The following is a 20,158-nucleotide window of genomic DNA, read 5'->3' on the forward strand; positions in this document are numbered from 1 at the left end:
ACTATAAACTAAACATAGTACACAATGTATATTCTATCTATACAAACTATAAATAAACTAAAACTATAAACTATAAAACTAAACATAATACACAATTTATATTCTATATACATAGTTTAAATCACCTGTACATTGTATATTACTATTGCACTTTACTGCTACATTTGCACTCTGGTTGGATGCCGAATTTATTTCCGTTGTACTGTACTTGTGCTATATAATGCCAATACATTTTAATCGAATCTACTCTACGTTAATCTAATCTAATCTATACAAACTATGCAATGCTAACTGTATAAATAGCTATAGACTATAAACTGAACTATAGACTAAACATAATACACAACATATATTCTATTTATTATATTCAATACAATCGTATACAATACAAGGTATACGTTAGCAGAGTAAAGTGAGACGACTCTTTGCGTTGGGGGACCCTGATGGAAACAAGACAAACGTCTTTCTCAGGTCTGCATCCCCTTAACAATTGTATGTATTGAGCCGTACTGTATTGTACCCATTCTGCAATCTGTTAAATAAAGTTTTCATTCATTCATTCATTCATTCATTCATTCATTCATTCATTGTATCTGAACGTACTGGTGCCAACAGCAGGGGGAGCTGTCTGATCTAACCCCAGGTGTCACTTTGTTTACAGGGGAAGAGCAAGTCAAGGTCAAAGTCTAAAGTAAGAGACCGGCCTGCTGCATGGATGCATGCTAGCTTGACGCGTGCTGTCACGGACAAACCGACCTATCTAAACCCCTGCCCTCTTTCCTCTTGGGTGGGGTTTGAGATAGGTCTATCAGTTCGCTCATAACTGAAGTGACACAAGTGAAAAAAAGATGAATGGGATATCCATAGTGGCATGTCTCTATTCATTTTTGCATGCGCTGTGACTTGTTGATTTGTCCAACATATGAAGGAATTCATAAAAAGGGTTTCTTATTCACCAATATGGCACTGATAAGTTCCAGCTAATGCATGATTGTATTTTAATCAGTGTGAGCAATATTTTGTTTGTTAATCTTGTTAGTAGTGCATGAATCATGTTAGAAAATGCATGTCTTTAAGAGTGATGCAATGTGGGAGGTATTGGAAGCTCAGAGTGGCTCAGAGCATGCAGACTGTCTTTATAATAAGTTCTCAGACCACCACACTGTCTTTATAATAAGTTCTCAGACCACCACACTGTCTTTATAATATGTTCTTAGACCACCAGACTGTCTTTATAATATGTTCTTAGACCACCAGACTGTCTTTATAATATGTTCTTAGACCACCAGACTGTCTTTATAATGAGTTCTCAGACCACCACACTGTCTTTATAATAATTATGTTCTCAGACCACCACACTGTCTTTATAATGAGTTCTCAGACCACCACACTGTCTTTATAATGAGTTCTCAGACCACCAGACTGTCTTTATAATAAGTTCTCAGACCACCACACTGTCTTTATAATAAGTTCTCAGACCACCAGACTGTCTTTATAATAAGTTCTTAGACAACCACACTGTCTTTATAATAAGTTCTCAGACCACCAGACTGTCTTTATAATAAGTTCTCAGACCACCAGACTGTCTTTATAATAAGTTCTCAGACCACCACACTGTCTTTATAATAAGTTCTCAGACCACCAGACTGTCTTTATAATAAGTTCTTAGACAACCACACTGTCTTTATAATAAGTTCTCAGACCACCAGACTGTCTTTATAATAAGTTCTCAGACCACCAGACTGTCTTTATAATAAGTTCTCAGACCACCACACTGTCTTTATAATAAGATCTCAGACCACCAGACTGTCTTTATAATAAGTTCTTAGACAACCACACTGTCTTTATAATAAGTTCTCAGACCACCAGACTGTCTTTATAATAAGTTCTCAGACCACCAGACTGTCTTTATAATAAGTTCTCAGACCACCAAACTGTCTTTATAATAAGTTCTCAGCTTGAGCGGCTCAGACCACCAGACTGTCTTTATAATAAATTCTCATTTATTATAGACTGTTCAAATCTGTTCTGGTCTGGAACAAAGGAACAATCTAAATAAATACATATTTCTCTTTGTCCAGTGTCCCCTTAGCTTTCTGTCTCTGGGTTGCTCATCTGTCTGTCTGCAAGGACCCTCTCTTCCCTTTTCCCTTGTTTGACCTTTGACCCTGTGTTTCAGAAACACCAGGGCGCCGGGGAGTCGTCTGCCCTTGATCAGCTCTCTGGTCAGCTGAGATCAGACGTCGTGCCTACATCTACGAGGAAGGGAGGCAAGAGCTAGTGCTGCAGGTGAGATAAGACACTGGCGGTTTCATTAGGTTTCATTGGGTTTCATTTAGGTTTCATTAGGCTTCATTGGGTTTCATTAGGCTTCATTGGGTTTCATTTAGGTTTCATTAGGCTTCATTGGGTTTCATTTAGGTTTCATTAGGCTTCATTGGGTTTCATTTAGGTTTCATTGGGTTTCATTTAGGTTTCATTAGGCTTCATTGGGTTTCATTTAGGTTTCATTTAGGTTTCATTAGATTTCATTTAGGTTTTAATTAGGTTTTAATTAGGTTTCATTTAGGTTTCATTAGTGATAGAAATGTCCTTGTTTTTCAATGTTTTATATGTGTATATAATGTAAATATCTGTAGATGACAGCATCTACTCATAGATCTCAAAGGAGGAGGACAACCGAGAGAGAGTGTGTGTTTCAGAGCAGCAGGCAGAGACCTGGAGATGGGGGGGGGGGGGGGGGGGGGGGGGCGACTGTGCAGATCAGGGCCTTTATCAGGTGCCGAGGTCATTACCACCACAGCAGAGCGCTTTGTTTTGGGTAAGCGATGCCGGTAATATCAACATCACCGTTGCTATAGTGATTTGGGTCAAAAGTGCCATTGCCATGGTATCGTGTCACTTAGTAACGAGAAAAGGGGGCGGGCCTCCATTGCTAGGGGAAAGACGTTATGAGCTGTGAGTTCTTCAGAAGACAAATTAGACTAAGACACGAGGCGGAGACGAGCAGACGCGTTGACAGAGACTTTGAAACGATCCCTCCTCCCCTCGTGGGGATTTCATAGGTTTCATTAGGTTTCATTTAGGTTTCATTTAGGTTTCATTAAGATTTCATTGGGTTTCATTTAGGTTTCATTAGGTTTCATTTAGGTTTCATTCGGTTTCATTTAGGTCTCATTTAGGTTTCATTTAGGTTTCATTTTAGGTTTCACTTAGCTCCCCTAACTGATCAGTGCAACGCTGCCATCTTGCAACACAGACATCTTTACATTTCTCACTGCTTCAACTGACCTCTCTTAGCTTGACCGAGGAAAGCAGCAATTGTGATGGTCAAGAAAAGAGGGCAGCGTTTGGGATAGATTCGATTAGATTAAATTAGATTAAAATGTATTGTCATCATACAGCACAAGTACAGTACAACAAAAATAAGTCATCCAACCAGATCGCAAATGTAACGGTGAAGTGCAACAGTAATATACAATATACAGGTGATTCAACTTAAGTTAAGTGTTAAGTTATGATGCAGGTAGGATGCTTGATCATTCATAGATTGACAGGATCATTCATAGATGTTCCAAGCCGTGCCATTAGCACCTCAAAGGCGCTAAAAACAAAATTACAAACATCTCAAAACAAACTGGTCAGACTACTGCTTGACCTTACTCCTAGAACCCACCTCACCCCTGCCCACTTTGACAACCTAGGATGGCTTAGAGTAGACGACAGAGTACAGCAACTTGCAATGGGCCTGGTCTACAAGATACACTACGCGACCAAGGTACCCATGTACATGTCAAAATACTTCCCAAAGGTCAGTGAATACCACGATCACAACACCAGAGGGAGCTCCACAAATCATGTTAAACCCAGATTCGGCTCAAACAAGGGACTAAACACGTTTCGCAATTATGCCACATCAATGTGGAACGCCCTACCCAAAGCTGTAAAGGAATGTGAATCACTACCCACTTTCAAAAACACTCTCAAAGAACACCTACGGGAGACTGCAATTCGAAACTGGCCCCTACAAATGTCCTAACCCAGTTGTACAGTAAATGACCAAGTATTGCTTTGTCAGTATTCCAATGTACAGTGTACAGTGTGTCCCCCCCCTACCCAACCCCCCCCCCACCTCCAATGTACAGCCCCCACCCACCCACCCAACCCCACCCACACAACCTCCCCCAATGTACAGTTTCTACATCAAATGTATATACACTCTTTTTCTGGACACTTTTTGTATCACAAACTACTGTATTTGCAAATCTGTATGTCATATATGTTATGATGAATTGAAAATGGGGACCCTGATGTAAAGAAGACGAAAGTCTTTCTCTGGTCTGCATCCCCTTAACAATTGTATGTATTGAGCTGTACTGTACTGTACCCATTCTGCAATCTGTTAATACACTTTTCAATCAATCAATCAATCAAAACCACCATGTTCTGTGTGATGTGTTGCAGGGTCTTGGTGTAATCCATCTCCCCGGCCACAGGGAGGCACTGCTGAGGGAGCTGCTCTGGATGATGAATCTATTTTTCTAAATGGTGGAGAATGTATACTGGATGAACGAACACCACGATGACACCCATAACACACACACACACACACACACACAGAGACACACACACACACAGAGACACACACACACGCACACACACACACTGTGGGCAACGCCTTTCCTGATTGGTTTCATACATGGTAGAGGATTGTGACTTGTTCTGTTCTTTTTGATGCAGGAAGAGTCACGTGTAAAAATGGATTAAAGAGAGAGAGAGGAAAGAGATAGAGGGAGACGGGGTCAGGGGGAGGGGAAGTGAGATGGGACTGAAGGAAGGAGACGGAGAGTCGACAGAGAGTTTGTTTTACTTGTCAGTGTTTGTGTGTTGACTCCTCTGGGGAACAGGAGGTCGTTGTTCATCAGAGTCCCGACTCCCCGTCTCGGCTGACGAGACTCCGTTTCTCTAATGTTACACTGACGTCGCCCCCGAAACACAGCAGAGATGTCACAGGGTGGCTGTGATGTCACAGGGTGGCTGCGGCGTCGCCACAACATTGGAGCAGCGGCGGCAGTCGGCTGAGAGGGGCGGGGCATCATGCCGCAGGTGTACAGGACGGACGCCGATGTCACGCGGCTCTCCTGGAAGCCGGAAGCGACTGACCGTTTTAGTCGTAGCGCATATAGAGGGAGGTACAGCGTGCATTTGCAGTTTTACAATTTTGAAATGTTGAAATTGAAATACTCTAAATGCACAATGTGTGTTATATATCCATTGGTTTCCAGGGCTGATTGATTTGGTTCACCGGGTTGTGGTGAAATCAATATTTACATTTTTTACAATTTTGCCAATAAATCAATCATTTGCGTGCCGCGAATGCGGTCGAAATATCTTCCTGTAACCAGAAGAACCGTGTGGCTGGAGTGTCCTGTAGGATCGGGATGTCAGTGCAATCTTGATGACAGAGAAGCCAAGTTTTTCTATTGCCATGTGGTCAAGACGCCATTAAGACACTAGTGTACAGCTTTGTCCAATTATATAGATGATGACCCTTAGTTTACAGTGTGTGTGAAAGAATTCGCATACATGTGGTCTGCTTGATTCTGATGTACCTGAGAGCTTCTTGCTAAATTCTATTTACTATCCGTAAAAGCAATATCTATCGAGAGAAAAAGGGTCTTTTGTGTGTACTTGGCCTTGTAGAAAAAAAAGCATGTATTGGTTTCCAAAAGTGCACTTAAGTTACAAATGAATCCATGTGGTTACCGGTCTCTGGAAACTGCCTTTGTTTGTATACTGTAAAGAAAAAAAAAACTCTATATAAGCCAACACTGTATAATTTACTAAGTCTCAAATGGGCTTTTAGTTATTAAGTCATAAGCAACGTGGATTACTTTACCTTTCTTTTTTTTTGTTTTTGTTTTTCAAAGCATTTGTGTGAGTCAAGATGTGAGAGGTATTTTGGATGTGGGAATTCTGATTAAATAAAAAAGAAACTCTGTGAATATTTTAACTTGTGTATTTGCTCTATATAGAATTCTACTGAAGACATTGGGGACAACATTAATATCAAACAAAAACATACATTACAAGGTATTTAGTACAAATACTACAAAGTGTGTATAATATAAAGTTTATAAATAGCGTTTTTTAAAAAGGCTTGAAGGGGGCAGAGGAATCTCTATATAAATCAACGGGGAACATGTTCATATGAGAGTTGATTGTCTTTATACTCTCTGCTTAGTGGTTTTACACTCAGAGGCGCTTGGAACCAGCCTTTCAGATGTCTTCGCTCAAACTCTTACAGTAAATCAACGCTCAACAGTCTTGTATTAAGGCCTTAAATAACTGATGGAAATGCAACAATGGTGTGGATTTGATGTGTTTACATTTAGTCATTTAGCTGACACTTTTATCCAAAGCGGCTTAAAGTCATCAGGAAGGGCACAACTCTATCAGCTGAGTAACAATGTTCATCAAAGTGTTGAGTGCTACAGTGTATCAGGGGCGGATTTAGGATTGTATTTTTACTTCGACACCACAACCTTTAACTTATACCACCACCTTAAAGCGGACAAAAGGCACTAGAGAACACTTAAATTCACACCCTTTAATTAATGAAGCAAACAATAATAATAATTAATAATAATAATACACTGTATTTGTATATCACCTTTCATACAAGAATTACAGCTCAAAGTGCTTCACAGCAGTAAAAAAAGAGGCATAAAATGAGCACAACATTGGCAGATCAAGAGCAATGCATAAAGTGCAGACATAAAGCATAAAATGGATAGCAGCAAAATAGACAAAGTCAAGGTAAGACATAGAACATTAAATCACATCGTTTTTCATATTAGGATCTAATATCTAGGGTTAACTTGCCGAACGTTGAGTGCCAGGACCCCCGAAAACCAGAGTATAGTCGTGTTTTCATCGTTGTTTCTTTTATTCGATATTTCCATTCAGAAAGACATGCCGGCAGCCTGTGTTATCACTGGGGATGGGTCTGAGATCTCAAAAGTCCAATACCGCCGCCTAACGCCCTGCGGCCGCTATTGCACTCCATTTGAAACGATGTGGCTTGGTGTCTGGGCCGAGCTGCGGGCGGGGTCTAACTACTCGGTCAAGCCAAACTCTTATAACGCATGCATCGACGAGGGTCGGGGTCATGTTCAATGCTGGATTACGTTGGCACCTTGATCAACATCAGTACTTGGAATGGCAATCAGATAATTGGAATATTCTTTTCGCGACAGATCCTGGTATCAATATTGCGTTGATCCAAAAATTCCTTCATGCTGATCGGGGCGTGTGTGTGTGTGGCGTGTTCCGTTGGTTGCGATCAAAACACGGAGGGGCGCCCCCCCCCCCCTTCATGCATCCATGATGAAATACCGATAATATAAATTTGATTTGAGAACAGTAGCTAGTCCAGGGAAGAAACGATAACGCGTTTACTAGAATACACGTTGCCGGCCATTACGAAGCATTTTGGAAATTACACCAGACCACCCTGAAACTACACTCATATTCACGACGGTATAAAACGGAAATGTATGGATGGGAAAATTATCTGTTTTTTGCATCTTGACCGGAAGAAACAATCGACTATATTATTAGATCCATAGCTATAATATATAATATAGCTTTAGGCCTGCAAACACAGCCACGTATCCCCATGTTAAAAGGCGCTGGCCTTTCAACAGTAACAGTAAACAGCGCCATCTGGCGCTGAAAGTGTTAATAGGCGTCTTTGTTTACGGTTTGATTTTTCACTGATACAAAGTAAAATAGTGCAGTGCAATAAAATAGTTAGTAAAATAGAATAAAATAATGCAATAGTGCATTGCAATAAAATAGTTACAGTATCATCGTATTTTTTCGGGAGGCCGGTAAGGAGTGCATTATAGTAGTCGAGTCGGCTTGAGATAAAGGCATGGATCTGGTTTTCAGCGTCCTTTTGATTTATAAATGGTTTCTAAGGTGGAAGAATTATGTTTTTGTCAACTTGTTGATTGTGATTTAAAGCTTAGTGTTGTGAAGGATCAGATTAAACCGAATATATATATTTATTTATATATATATATTTAATAGTATTTGTATATCGTTTGATATCCCCTGTATATTCCTTGTACAATATGCACTGAATATCCCTTTAGTCTACTAAACAGCCCATAATAGTTTCATTCTACCATTGGACGAGAACCTGGCGCCAGCAGCCATACCCCTAGGTTCAAGTTCAATCGTGCCGACCAACATGTCGTGGCAAGCCCGGTTCCGCGTAGGAATACGTCTGGCGAAATACGAATGGTACTATTTGTTCACAGCGCATATATATATGGCGCAAGTAAAGTAGAACTTTCTTTTAGTCCATTAGTTCTTTACCCTCCAACCGAGTAACAGACGCGAAGCCTCACCCACGACGCACGTGTGGTGCAGTAAGGCCTACTTGGCCTCAGAATAGGCATTGAGATATCGTGTGGATTAATAGTTGAATTGTCATAGTTTGGCACTATACCGTCGAGTTGGACGTATTTCTATTAAGCTAATAATAGTCTATTATGTATGGTGCATCGTTCGGTTAGAGTTATAAAGTGAGCAGCACCCCCATCGTTCCTGACGTTATCTGGAGTCTTAACCAGGCTGGGCAGACCACTAGTGGTGCTTGCATCCGAGGAGCTCCGGGCCAGGACGAGCGGACCTGTACATTGGATTACTTTACCCGGACGACGGCGAGCCTTCCACGGCTTGGATTATGCTTTGATTATTCCATGGATAACGGCCAACACTGCTGAGTGTTGGAACTACCCCCCGGAGAGGAGTCCAGGTGAGACGGCGCTCTACACCAGTGAGGTCGCCTCACGTCTCTCCGTTGTGGACCGGCAGCTACCGTCCACCAGAGGGTCCAGCTGTATTCATCTGTGGACCGAGGTTCTGTGGGCACCGTGTTCAAGACTTTGAATTCTCCCAAGAAATCGTTGGCCAGATGGGATACCGCCAGCGGCTCTTCTAACCCCCCCTCCTACTGTCTTACAACCAGCGGGACCCCCCCCCCCCCTTAGTGTATCCAGCTATAATCATTTAAGTACCATCGCTATAGTTCCCTAAAGTACCGGGTTGTATACTTACTCCCTGCGTAACCAGAGATTGGACATTCAATGTTGATTTACCTACGAATACTCATTTGCCATACAAGTGCATTTCAAATCATAAATGTCATCAAGTGAACGTTGTATATACCCTTTGCTATATAAAATATTCGATTTGTACATTTGTGTGGACTTCGTTTCATCAGGTGGGAAAGTGTTCATCATATCTATATCATGTACTGGATGGCCAGAAGTTAAAGTACAAGAGGTAGTGGTTTAATAATACCATACTTATCAATACAGTCAGGGAATTGTACCCCTCAGTTACAATTGGTCCTTCGAGCCGGAGGGTAACTAGTGTAATATTAATATAGTGTTATTAATATTAAAATGGCCTATGATGAACACTCCACGAAACGGTCCTCCTAACGTAGAACGCCCGCAGCGCAGACGACAGCCACCTCAGTACTTAGAGGATTACGCTGTCAGTCAACTACCTAGCCTTCGACAAACGGTAAATGCGGTAAAAGTAGAAAGTAAAATTATGTCTGACCTTAACGACCAGGTTTCCCCGACCACAGAGGCCCTAGTAGGTTCTAATGTAACTGACCAAGCTCACGGTGGGGACCAGGAGGGAGCTGACATGCCTTTACCCCCCGCCAATACCGAAGAAGTAGTCCCCGACCAGCCCCGGGAGGAAGACAACCCTACAGAGAGAGAACTCTGCACGGAAGAAGAGGAGGAGAGCGCCGAGGAAATAGAGCTCCAGGACTCCCCAACGAGTACACCCAGGAGCGGCTCACCCAGGAGCGGCTCACCTCCACAACCGCCTTCCCCCAGCGAAGCGGAGAGGATGCTACAACAGGCGTTCCTCGTCAGCCTGACAGCCTCTACCGAACGCGATCGACTCCAGGGTGAACGCGATCGACTTCAGGGCGAACGCGATCGACTCCAAGCACAGATGCTTATCGAGCGCGAACAACTCCAAGCGCAGCAACGGAGCGAAGAAGAGCGCATACGCCTGGAGATGAGACGCCTTCAGACGGCATACAATATGGCAAGAGACCGAGCAGACACCCAGCGTGCCGCTGCCGGTGCCCAAAGAGAAGCAGAGCGCGCCGCCGCCGAAGCCCAGCGCGCCGCCGCCGAAGCCCAGCGCGCCGCTGACGGTGCCCAAAGAGAAGCAGAGCGCAACACAGATCTCATCCAGCGCGAAACCGAGCGCGCCAGACTACAGGGCGAGCGCGACAGACTACAAGCCGAGCGCGACAAGTTACGGGCGCGGCTAATGGAGCGGCTGATGATCCCCAGGGCAACACCCTCTCCCTCCGCCAGGGGTTCAAGGAACTCGTCGAGACAACAGTCAAGGGCAGCGTCTCCTAAACGAGCAAGCGACCCTGAACTTGACCAACAGACCAAGCCTATACCCCCCGCAGACCCCCTTCTCAGACCGGTCCAAGCGAGACCCAGCTACAAGGAAGGAGCGGCATACACTGCGGAGAAGCTAAATAAACGACTACAGGATCTGGAAGACCTGATAGAGGAAGAAGAGGGAGAGGAGGAGAACCAAGCCCGACGACAGCACAGTACTCCACCGGACCAGGAGGTCCAGTACAGCCCAGGCTATACCCCCGCGGCGCTGCGCTACAGACCCCCGACTCTATTCACGGGTGAGCATGACGCACAACCAGCCCCGAGGAATAGCACCTGGACCAGCGGGCCATGGTACCCTGCCGGTACCAGCCCACAGAGAGGCGCAAGAGGAGACTCGCCTAGGAGGCCTCTCCCCCAACGCTCGCCGATGTATCAGCCATCCACGGCGTCATACATTGCCACACCGACCACCAGACGGAGTGTGTACAGAACACTCGCCAGACAATATGACCCGTTGGGATGTATTCTACCTTACACCACCAGGGCAAAGATGATTGTACGAGCACTATGGGACAAGGACCAGGGCTGGGACGACCCCATACCCTCACACCTTGCCTCAACATGGAGAGAGTGGGAGAGGGAACTCCGCTCACTCCCAGGCGTCAATATACGCCGCAGCTACTTCCCATCCACAGTGAGGCCAGAGACATGCAAGATTGATCTACACGTCTTCAGCGACGCCTCCGAAGTAGCCTATGGATCGGTGGCCTACTTGCGTGCCCAAGAGAAGGGAGGAAAGATACACACTGCTTTCATCCTGGCTCGCTCAAGAATAGCCCCACGAAAGCAACAATCTATCCCGCGTCTAGAGCTCTGCGCAGCCCTAGCAGGAGCGCATCTAGCCACGTTAATCCAACGTGAACTCACCATTCCGGTGCACAGAACAATCTTGTGGTCAGATTCCACGACAGTACTCACATGGATCAAGTCTGATTCATGCAGATACAAAGTCTTCGTGGGAGTCAGAGTCACCGAGATTCAAGAGTTAACAGAAGCAGCGAGCTGGCGGTATGTGGACACCAAACACAACCCAGCTGACGTCATCACCCGGGGAATGTCTCTGGATGACCTCACCCGTCGCAACATCTACAGTGACGGACCAGAATTCCTCAAGCTCCCGGAAGAAGAGTGGCCTACGCCCACCCCACGGGAAGCAAGTAACGAGGAGGCTGAGAACAAGAAACCTATGTTCTGTGGACTGAGCACAGTCGCCTCCACAGACCCCAACATAGATGACTGCATTACCCTAGAGAGTGCGCAGCAAAAGACATTCCTGTGGCACCACCCAGAGATTCAGTCCACCACTGACATTTCAGCAGCTGACTACGAAGAAGCAGAACTTCTTCTACTACAACGAGCCCAGAGAGACTCGTTCCCCGATGAGCTAGACTGTCTACAGGGAGGAAAGCCCGTCCCATCAGACAGCAGACTGCTCCACCTGGCACCCGAGAGTGACGCCCATAATCTCATCAGAGTGGGTGGTCGCCTGCGGAGAGCCCCCGATCTACCGGATGACATTAAGTACCCGATAGTCTTGAACAGCCGACACAAGGTCACAGAGCCGATCATAAAGAAATACGACGAGGATGTACACCACGCAGGAGCAGAGAGAGTCTTCGCGGAGATCAGACGTCGCTATTGGATACTTCAAGGAAGAGAAGCGGTGCGACGCTTCCAGCGAACCTGTCTAGACTGCCGAAAGTGGCGCGCGCAGCCCAGCATACCACGGATGGCTGACTTACCCCCCTGTCGCCTCCAACTCGGCGACAAGCCATTCCACTCCACAGGCATGGACTGTTTTGGCCCGTTGTATATAAAGAGAGGAAGAGGAACCGAGAAGCGGTGGGGTATTGTATTCAAATGCATGACCACCAGAGCGATACATATCGAGCTCCTTCCGACCATGAGCACAGACTCATTCCTTATGGCCTTCCGAAGATTCACATCACGGAAAGGAAAACCGTCTACATTGTTGTCTGATCACGGGACAAACTTCAAAGGCGGAGAAAGAGAGCTGAGAGAGAGCTTCCAAGCTATGGGCCCAGAACTTAAGACCCACCTAGCTCCATCCCAGATTGACTTCCAGTTTAATCCCCCGAACGCACCCCACTTCGGTGGAACCTGGGAACGAGAAGTACGTTCTATAAAGACAGCCCTGTACGCCGTGCTTGGGGCCCAGACTGTGGCGGAGGAAGTCCTAATGACAGTCCTCACGGAGATCGAGGGAGTATTGAACTCAAAACCCCTCGGTTACGTCTCCAGTGATGTAGCAGATGTCGACCCAGTCACCCCCAACACACTCTTAATGGTGCGGCTGGACCCCGCGCTACCCCAGACAATGTACAGGCCTGAAGAAGCGAACGGCCGAAGAATGTGGAGGTACAGTCAAGTACTAGCTGACAAGTTTTGGAGCAGCTTCCTACTCCACTACCTACCGTCTCTACAGACCCGCCAGAAGTGGGTAAAAGAGAGAGACAATTTGACAGAAGGAACAGTCGTCATGATTATCGACCAGTCACTACCCAGAGCTATGTGGCCGGCTGGCCGCGTAAGCAAAGTGATCACCGGTGCCGATGGCAAGGTCCGAGCAGCTGAAGTACTCATCCAAGGGCGAACTTACACACGACCCGTGGCGAGGCTAATAGAACTGCCCCGACTCCCAGACACTATCGATGATGACCATGACCCCATGACTTTGTGAGTTGACTGACCCTTACAGCGGACCTTGAGTGGTAGACAGTGAGGTTAATCTGTCTCTGCTTAGCTAATTAGGTGGGACTAATTAGGGGGCGGCTGTTGTGAAGGATCAGATTAAACCGAATATATATATTTATTTTTATATATTTAATAGTATTTGTATATCGTTTGATATCCCCTGTATATTCCTTGTACAATATGCACTGAATATCCCTTTAGTCTACTAAACAGCCCATAATAGTTTCATTCTACCATTGGACGAGAACCTGGCGCCAGCAGCCATACCCCTAGGTTCAAGTTCAATCGTGCCGACCAACATGTCGTGGCAAGCCTGGTTCCGCGTAGGAATACGTCTGGCGAAATACGAATGGTACTATTTGTTCACAGCGCATATATATATGGCGCAAGTAAAGTAGAACTTTCTTTTAGTCCATTAGTTCTTTACCCTCCAACCGAGTAACAGACGCGAAGCCTCACCCACGACGCACGTGTGGTGCAGTAAGGCCTACTTGGCCTCAGAATAGGCATTGAGATATCGTGTGGATTAATAGTTGAATTGTCATAGTTTGGCACTATACCGTCGAGTTGGACGTATTTCTATTAAGCTAATAATAGTCTATTATGTATGGTGCATCGTTCGGTTAGAGTTATAAAGTGAGCAGCACCCCCATCGTTCCTGACGTTATCTGGAGTCTTAACCAGGCTGGGCAGACCACTAGTGGTGCTTGCATCCGAGGAGCTCCGGGCCAGGACGAGCGGACCTGTACATTGGATTACTTTACCCGGACGACGGCGAGCCTTCCACGGCTTGGATTATGCTTTGGGTGCTTTGATTATTCCATGGATAACGGCCAACACTGCTGAGTGTTGGAACTACCCCCCAGAGAGGAGTCCAGGTGAGACGGCGCTCTACACCAGTGAGGTCGCCTCACGTCTCTCCGTTGTGGACCGGCAGCTACCGTCCACCAGAGGGTCCAGCTGTATTCATCTGTGGACCGAGGTTCTGTGGGCACCGTGTTCAAGACTTTGAATTCTCCCAAGAAATCGTCGGCCAGATGGGATACCGCCAGCGGCTCTTCTAACCCCCCCTCCTACTGTCTTACAACCAGCGGGACCCCCCCCCCCCTTAGTGTATCCAGCTATAATCATTTAAGTACCATCGCTATAGTTCCCTAAAGAACCGGGTTGTATACTTACTCCCTGCATAACCAGAGATTGGACATTCAATGTTGATTTACCTACGAATACTCATTTGCCATACAAGTGCATTTCAAATCATAAATGTCATCAAGTGAACGTTGTATATACCCTTTGCTATATAAAATATTCGATTTGTACATTTGTGTGGACTTCGTTTCATCAGGTGGGAAAGTGTTCATCATATCTATATCATGTACTGGATGGCCAGAAGTTAAAGTACAAGAGGTAGTGGTTTAATAATACCATACTTATCAATACAGTCAGGGAATTGTACCCCTCAGTTACACTTAGGTCTGAGTCTACCATAACACCAAGACTTAACTCACTCAAATACAGTTAGCAGCTGGATAGACTACAGATGGAAATGAGCTTCTGCCAAATCTGGTGCAAACATATTTTCATGTAACAATGATTAATTGTCCAAAAAAAATATATAATATAATCATTTAGCTGACGCTTTTATCCAAAGCGACTTACAAGTTCTGTACGACAAGTCATCAGGAAGGGTACAACTCTATCAGCTGAGTAACAATGTTCATCAAAGTGTTGCATGTTACAGTGTAGGTTAGTTTATTAGGACAAGTGCATGACAGTAAGGTTAGTTAGGGTTAGATTAATTTTTTATTATTTTTTTTTAATTTATTATTTCAGATAATGGTTGAAGAAGTGCGTCTTTAGTCGACGGCGAAAGATTGGACGGGTTTCGGCTGTCCTAACTGGGGTGGGTAGTTCATTCCACCATTGTGGGGCAAGGACTGAGAATAGGTGACTTCTCTTTGATGACCCTCCCGGAGCTTGGATAGGAGTAGGTCTGAGGCGGCCAGAAGATGCAGAGCATAGGGGTCTTGAGGGTGTGTAGTTAGAGACCATTGACCGGAGGTAGGCAGGAGCGGTTCCCTTTGCTTTGCTGCACGGCTAGGTCAAGGGCCTTGAAGCGGATACGTGCAGCAATGGGGAGCCAGTGCAGGTCCCTAAGAAGTGGGGTGACATGGGCTGACTTCAGTAGGTTTGAGATCAGGCGGGCCGCTGCGTTCTGAATGAGTTGAAGAGGCTTGGTGGCAGTGGCCGAGAGGCCAGCGAGCAGTGCGTTGCAGTAGTCGAGGCGGGAGATGGCTGTTGATTGGACGAGGAGTTGGGTGGCTTCTTTTGTCAGGAAGGGGCGGATCCTTCTGACGTTGCTCAGGAGGAATCTGCAGGTTCTGGTTGTCGCTGCGATGTGAGCAGAGAAGTTCAACTGGTCGTCGAGGACAACACCAAGGTTCTTGGCGGTCGGGGACGCGGTCACAGCTGCATTCTCGACTGTGATGTTAAGGTCGGTCAGGGGGGAGGATTTGGCCGGCAGGTGGAGCAATTCTGTTTTGCTTAGGTTCAGTTTGAGGTGGTTGGTCGTCATCCAGGCGGAGATGTCGGACAGACAGGCCGAGATCCGCTCAGCGACGTGGATATCTGAGGGAGGGAAGGAGAGGAAGAGTTGAGTATCATCGGCATAACAATGATACGAGAAGCCATGAGACGTGATAATGTTACCCAGTGATTTAGTGTAGAGGGAGAAGAGAAGGGGTCCTAGGACCGAGCCCTGGGAGACACCCGTCCGCAGGGGGCGGGTGGCCGACAGCGTCCCTCTCCATGACACTTGGTAGGAGCGGTCATTGAGGTATGATATCAGCCATGTCAGCGCAGAGCCAGCCACTCACATTCCTGCGAGGGCCGCGAGGAGGATCTGATGGTTGACTGTGCCGTTTCTGTGGAGTGGCCAGTCCGGAAGCCAGACTGATTAGGGTCTAGAAGGTCATTCTGTAAGAGATAAGCAGTAAGTTCAAGTGTTTTAGAAAGGAAGGAGAGAAGAGAGACAGGACGATAGTTGCCTGCCCTATAGGTGGGGTTCAGGTTTTTTTTTTTTTATGAGCGGCGTGACTCTGGTTTGTTTTAGGGAGGTGGGGACCACCCCTGAGTTGAGTGAGGAGTTGATGGTTGCAGTTAGGAATGGGAGGATGTCTGGTGCTATGGTCTGGAGGAGTGGGGAGGGTAGCTGGTCCAGCTGGCATGTAGTCGGACGGTTCGACGTTACCAGTGTCAGGGTCTCAGCTTCTGTAATGGGAGAGAAAGATGACAGAGTGATGGATGAGGTTCTCGATTCAGTATTTGGAATGAGTGGGGGTTGGGAGAAGGAGCTCAAGTTCAAGTTTCTTTATTAGTTGTCATACAGAAGTACAGAATACTTTTATACAAAATGCTTTTTTCTGTTTCGCTCCAGAGATTGTGCTAGACAAAAATAGATAAGTATAAAATAAGTATAGCAAGTATAAAATAGAAGTCAAGTATGTAGACAAAAGTGTTCAGTATACAATGTACAATGCAGAGTAGAAGTAACTGAGTTACAATACAATATACAGAAATGGGACGAGGTACAATTTAGGTACAATTTACAATGAGGTATGGGTTGTAGTGCAAATTCTTTACCAATAAATATAAAGTGTGTTTAGGTGTTCTAAAGTGGGTGCTGCAGTGAGTTGTTTGTTTAAAGTGAGTGTGTGCGGATGTGTGTGCTGTGAGTGCATTTGATGGTTGTTACATAGTGTTATTGTCATTTAGCATTCTGATGGCCTGAGGATAGAAGCTTCTTCTGAGTCTCTCTGTGCTTGCCATGAGACTCCGGTATCGCTTGCCTGACCGCAGCAGTTCAAAGAGGCAGTTGTTTGTTGGGTGACTGGAGTCTTTGATAATTCTCTTAGCCTTACCCATGCACCGCTTGTTGTAAATGTCCTGGAGAGTGGGAAGCCCCCCTCCAATTGTGCGTTTGGCTGAACGGGCCACTCTCTGTAGTCTGCTACGGTCTTGTACGGTGCTATTCCCAAACCAGGAGGTGATATTGCCAGTCAGGATGCTCTCTATTGTGCATGAGTAGAAGTTCTTAAGGATCTTCTGACTGACTTGGAACTTCCTTAGGCGCCTGAGGAAGTAGAGGCGTTGCTGTGCCTTCTTCACAACACTGTCAATGTGTGTGGTCCATGTCAAGTCCTCGGATATGTGGACTCCGAGGTACTTGAACCTGTTCACTCTCTCAACCAGTGCCCCGTCGATGCTGAGGGGGCTGTAGTCCCTGACCCCCGACCTCCTGAAGTCCACAATCATCTCTTTTGTTTTGCTGACGTCCAGGGAGAGGCAGTTCTCCTGACACCACTGCGACAGATTCTCTACCTCTTCCAGGTAGGCCCTCTCGTCGTTGGCAGAGATCAGGCCCACCACTACTGTGTCATCAGCCAATTTGATGATTGTGTTGTTGTTCCGCTGTGCCACACAGTCATGTTTGTACAGGGAGTAGAGGAGGGGACTCAGAACACAGCCCTGGGGGGCCCCTATGTTGAGCGTGATGGATGAGGAGGTGCAGTTGCCTGCTCTCACCACCTGGGGTCTACCCGTCAGGAAGTCCAAGACCCACTGGCAGAGGTCATAGTTCAAGCCCAGGTCCCTGAGCTTGGCTATGAGTTTGGAGGGGACTATGGTATTGAATGCTGAGCTGTAGTCGATGAACAGCATTCTCACATAGTTCCCCTGCCTCTTGTCCAGGTGTGATGCTGCTGTGTGCAGCACATGGGCTATGGCGTCCTCCGTGGACCTGTTGGGGCGATATGCAAATTGCAGGGGGGTCCAGGTTGATGGGGAGCTGCGGATGTTCTCCACTTTTTCCTCAAAGAAGATTGCGAAGTCTTCGGCAGAGAAAGATGAGGGAGGAGGGGGTGGGGGGGGGGGAGTGAGGAGGGAGGACATGGTAGCATGCAGTTTGCGAAGATTCTTGGCAGAGGCCTCGATCCTATGGTAAAAGAAAGAAGCTTTGGCATTAGTAATGGTTTTGGAGAATGTTAACAAGAGGTTGTGATATGTGTCGATGTCAGCAGTGAGGCGTGACTTTCTATACTTCCTCTCAGCCGCTCTCAGGACCTGTCTTCTGGCCTTGAGCCCAAGTAGCCACCCCCTAGCCCCGCCCCTGTTGAGTGTATAGGTTAGTTAGTATGTTCTGAAGGATCAGATTAAACCGAATATATATATTTATTTATATATATATATTTAATTGTATTTGTATATCCCCTGATATCCCTTGTATATTCCTTGTACAATATGCATTGAATATCCCTTCTAGTCTACTGAACATCCCATAATAGTCTCCATTCTACCATTGGACGAGACCTTGGTGCCAGGTCGCCATACCCCTCAGACCAGGTTCAATCGTACCGCTCAACATGTATGGACAAGTCCTAGTTCCGCGTAGGAATATGTCTACCGCACCACTAATGGTACTATTTGTTCATAGTGCGTATATATACTGCGCTATTAAAGTAGAGCTTTCTTTTAGTCCAGTTCATTACCCTCCAACAGAGTGACAGACGCAAAAGCCTCCCCGCGAACCACGTGTGGGCAGTAAGGCCAATTCGGCCCAGTATCGGCATTGAGACATCGTGTATATTAATATTCGAATAGTCATATTTGGCACTATATCGTCGAGTTGGACGTATTCTATTAAGCTAATAATAGTCTATTCATATGTAGTGCCTCGTGCGGTAAGAGTTCTATAGTAATCAGCACCCCCATCGTTTCGGGCATCAGCTGGACGCTTATCCAGGGTGGTTGACCCCACGTGAAGCTGCACCCGAGGAGCTCCAGGCCAAAGAGCGAGTGGACCTGTATATTGGATTATTCTACCGACGACGGCTAGCCTTCCCCGGCTTGGATTATGCTTTGAGTACTTTGATTATTCTATGGATAAAGGCCAACACTGCGGTGTGTTGGAAATACCCCCCCCCGGAGAGGACGACAGGTGAGAAGACGCTCTACACGACGAGGTCGCCTCACGTCTCTCCATCGTGGACCGGAGGACGCCGGCCACAGAGAGTCCAACTGCTTTCATCTGTGGATCGAGGATCGCTGGGCACCGGGTCGCACGACTGTGGGCTCTCCCAGGATACCCTCGGCCAGACGGGATACAGCCAGACTCTACCCCCCCCCCTCCAGCTGTCCTACAAGCAGTCGGAACCTCCCCCTAGTGTATCCAGCTATATAATCATTCAAGTATCATTGCTATTGTTCCCTAAATATTCCAGGTTGTATATTTGCTTCCTGCGCAATCAGAGATTGGACATTCGATATTGATCTACCTACGAATACTCATTTGCCATAAAAGTGCATACTATTTCAAATCATAAATGTAATTAAGTGATCGTTGTACATACCTTTTGCTATGTATTATTATTAAACGCAGACTTTCGACTTGGTACATTTGTGTTGGATCCGTTTCATCAGGTGGGAGTGTTTATCATAATTATTTATACCTAGTACTGGGTGGCCAGAGTCTAAAGTACAAGAGGTAGCACCAATGTATGACGCGGATTGTTGATACATCGGCGAGCGTTGGGGGAGAGGCCTCCTAGGCGAGTCTCCTCCAGCACCTGGACCAGCGGGCCATGGTACACAGCCGGTACCAGCCCACGCCAAGGAGCAGGAGGAGACTCGCCTAGGAGGCCTCTCCCCCAACGCTCGCCGATGTATCAACAATCCGCGTCATACATTGGCACACCTATGGTACCAGACTTCACCCAGGAGAACCGGGCCCAGTATACGGAGCTCCGCATGTGTCTGGAGACAATGTTGGTGGATGTCATTGATGAACGCCATAAATACGCGATACTACTGAAGCATTTAAAGGTACCCCGCGCGCACAACATAGCGCTCGCCTACGCCAC

General features: G+C 46.3%; 1 protein-coding gene across 33 annotated transcripts in view; it reads left to right on the forward strand.

Annotated features, from left to right (window-relative positions):
• cast (calpastatin) overlaps positions 1-6,007 on the forward strand; it is a 114,927-nt gene extending 108,920 nt beyond the window's left edge. For 32 of the 33 annotated variants that reach the window (XM_084317294.1, XM_084317305.1, XM_084317298.1 and 29 more), the window contains 3 exons: positions 662-691; positions 2,180-2,289; positions 4,465-6,007. In XM_084317294.1, coding sequence (XP_084173420.1) covers positions 662-691; positions 2,180-2,281 — 132 coding nt within the window. In that variant the 3' untranslated portion in view covers positions 2,282-2,289; positions 4,465-6,007. The remainder of the gene's footprint in view (positions 1-661; positions 692-2,179; positions 2,290-4,464) is intronic. The other variant, XM_084317322.1, reaches the window with a different exon arrangement.
• Positions 6,008-20,158: the final 14,151 nt, after the last annotated feature.

This window comes from Notolepis coatsorum (assembly GCF_963971535.1).
Source record: "Notolepis coatsorum genome assembly, chromosome: 6".
NCBI lineage: Eukaryota > Metazoa > Chordata > Actinopteri > Aulopiformes > Paralepididae > Notolepis > Notolepis coatsorum.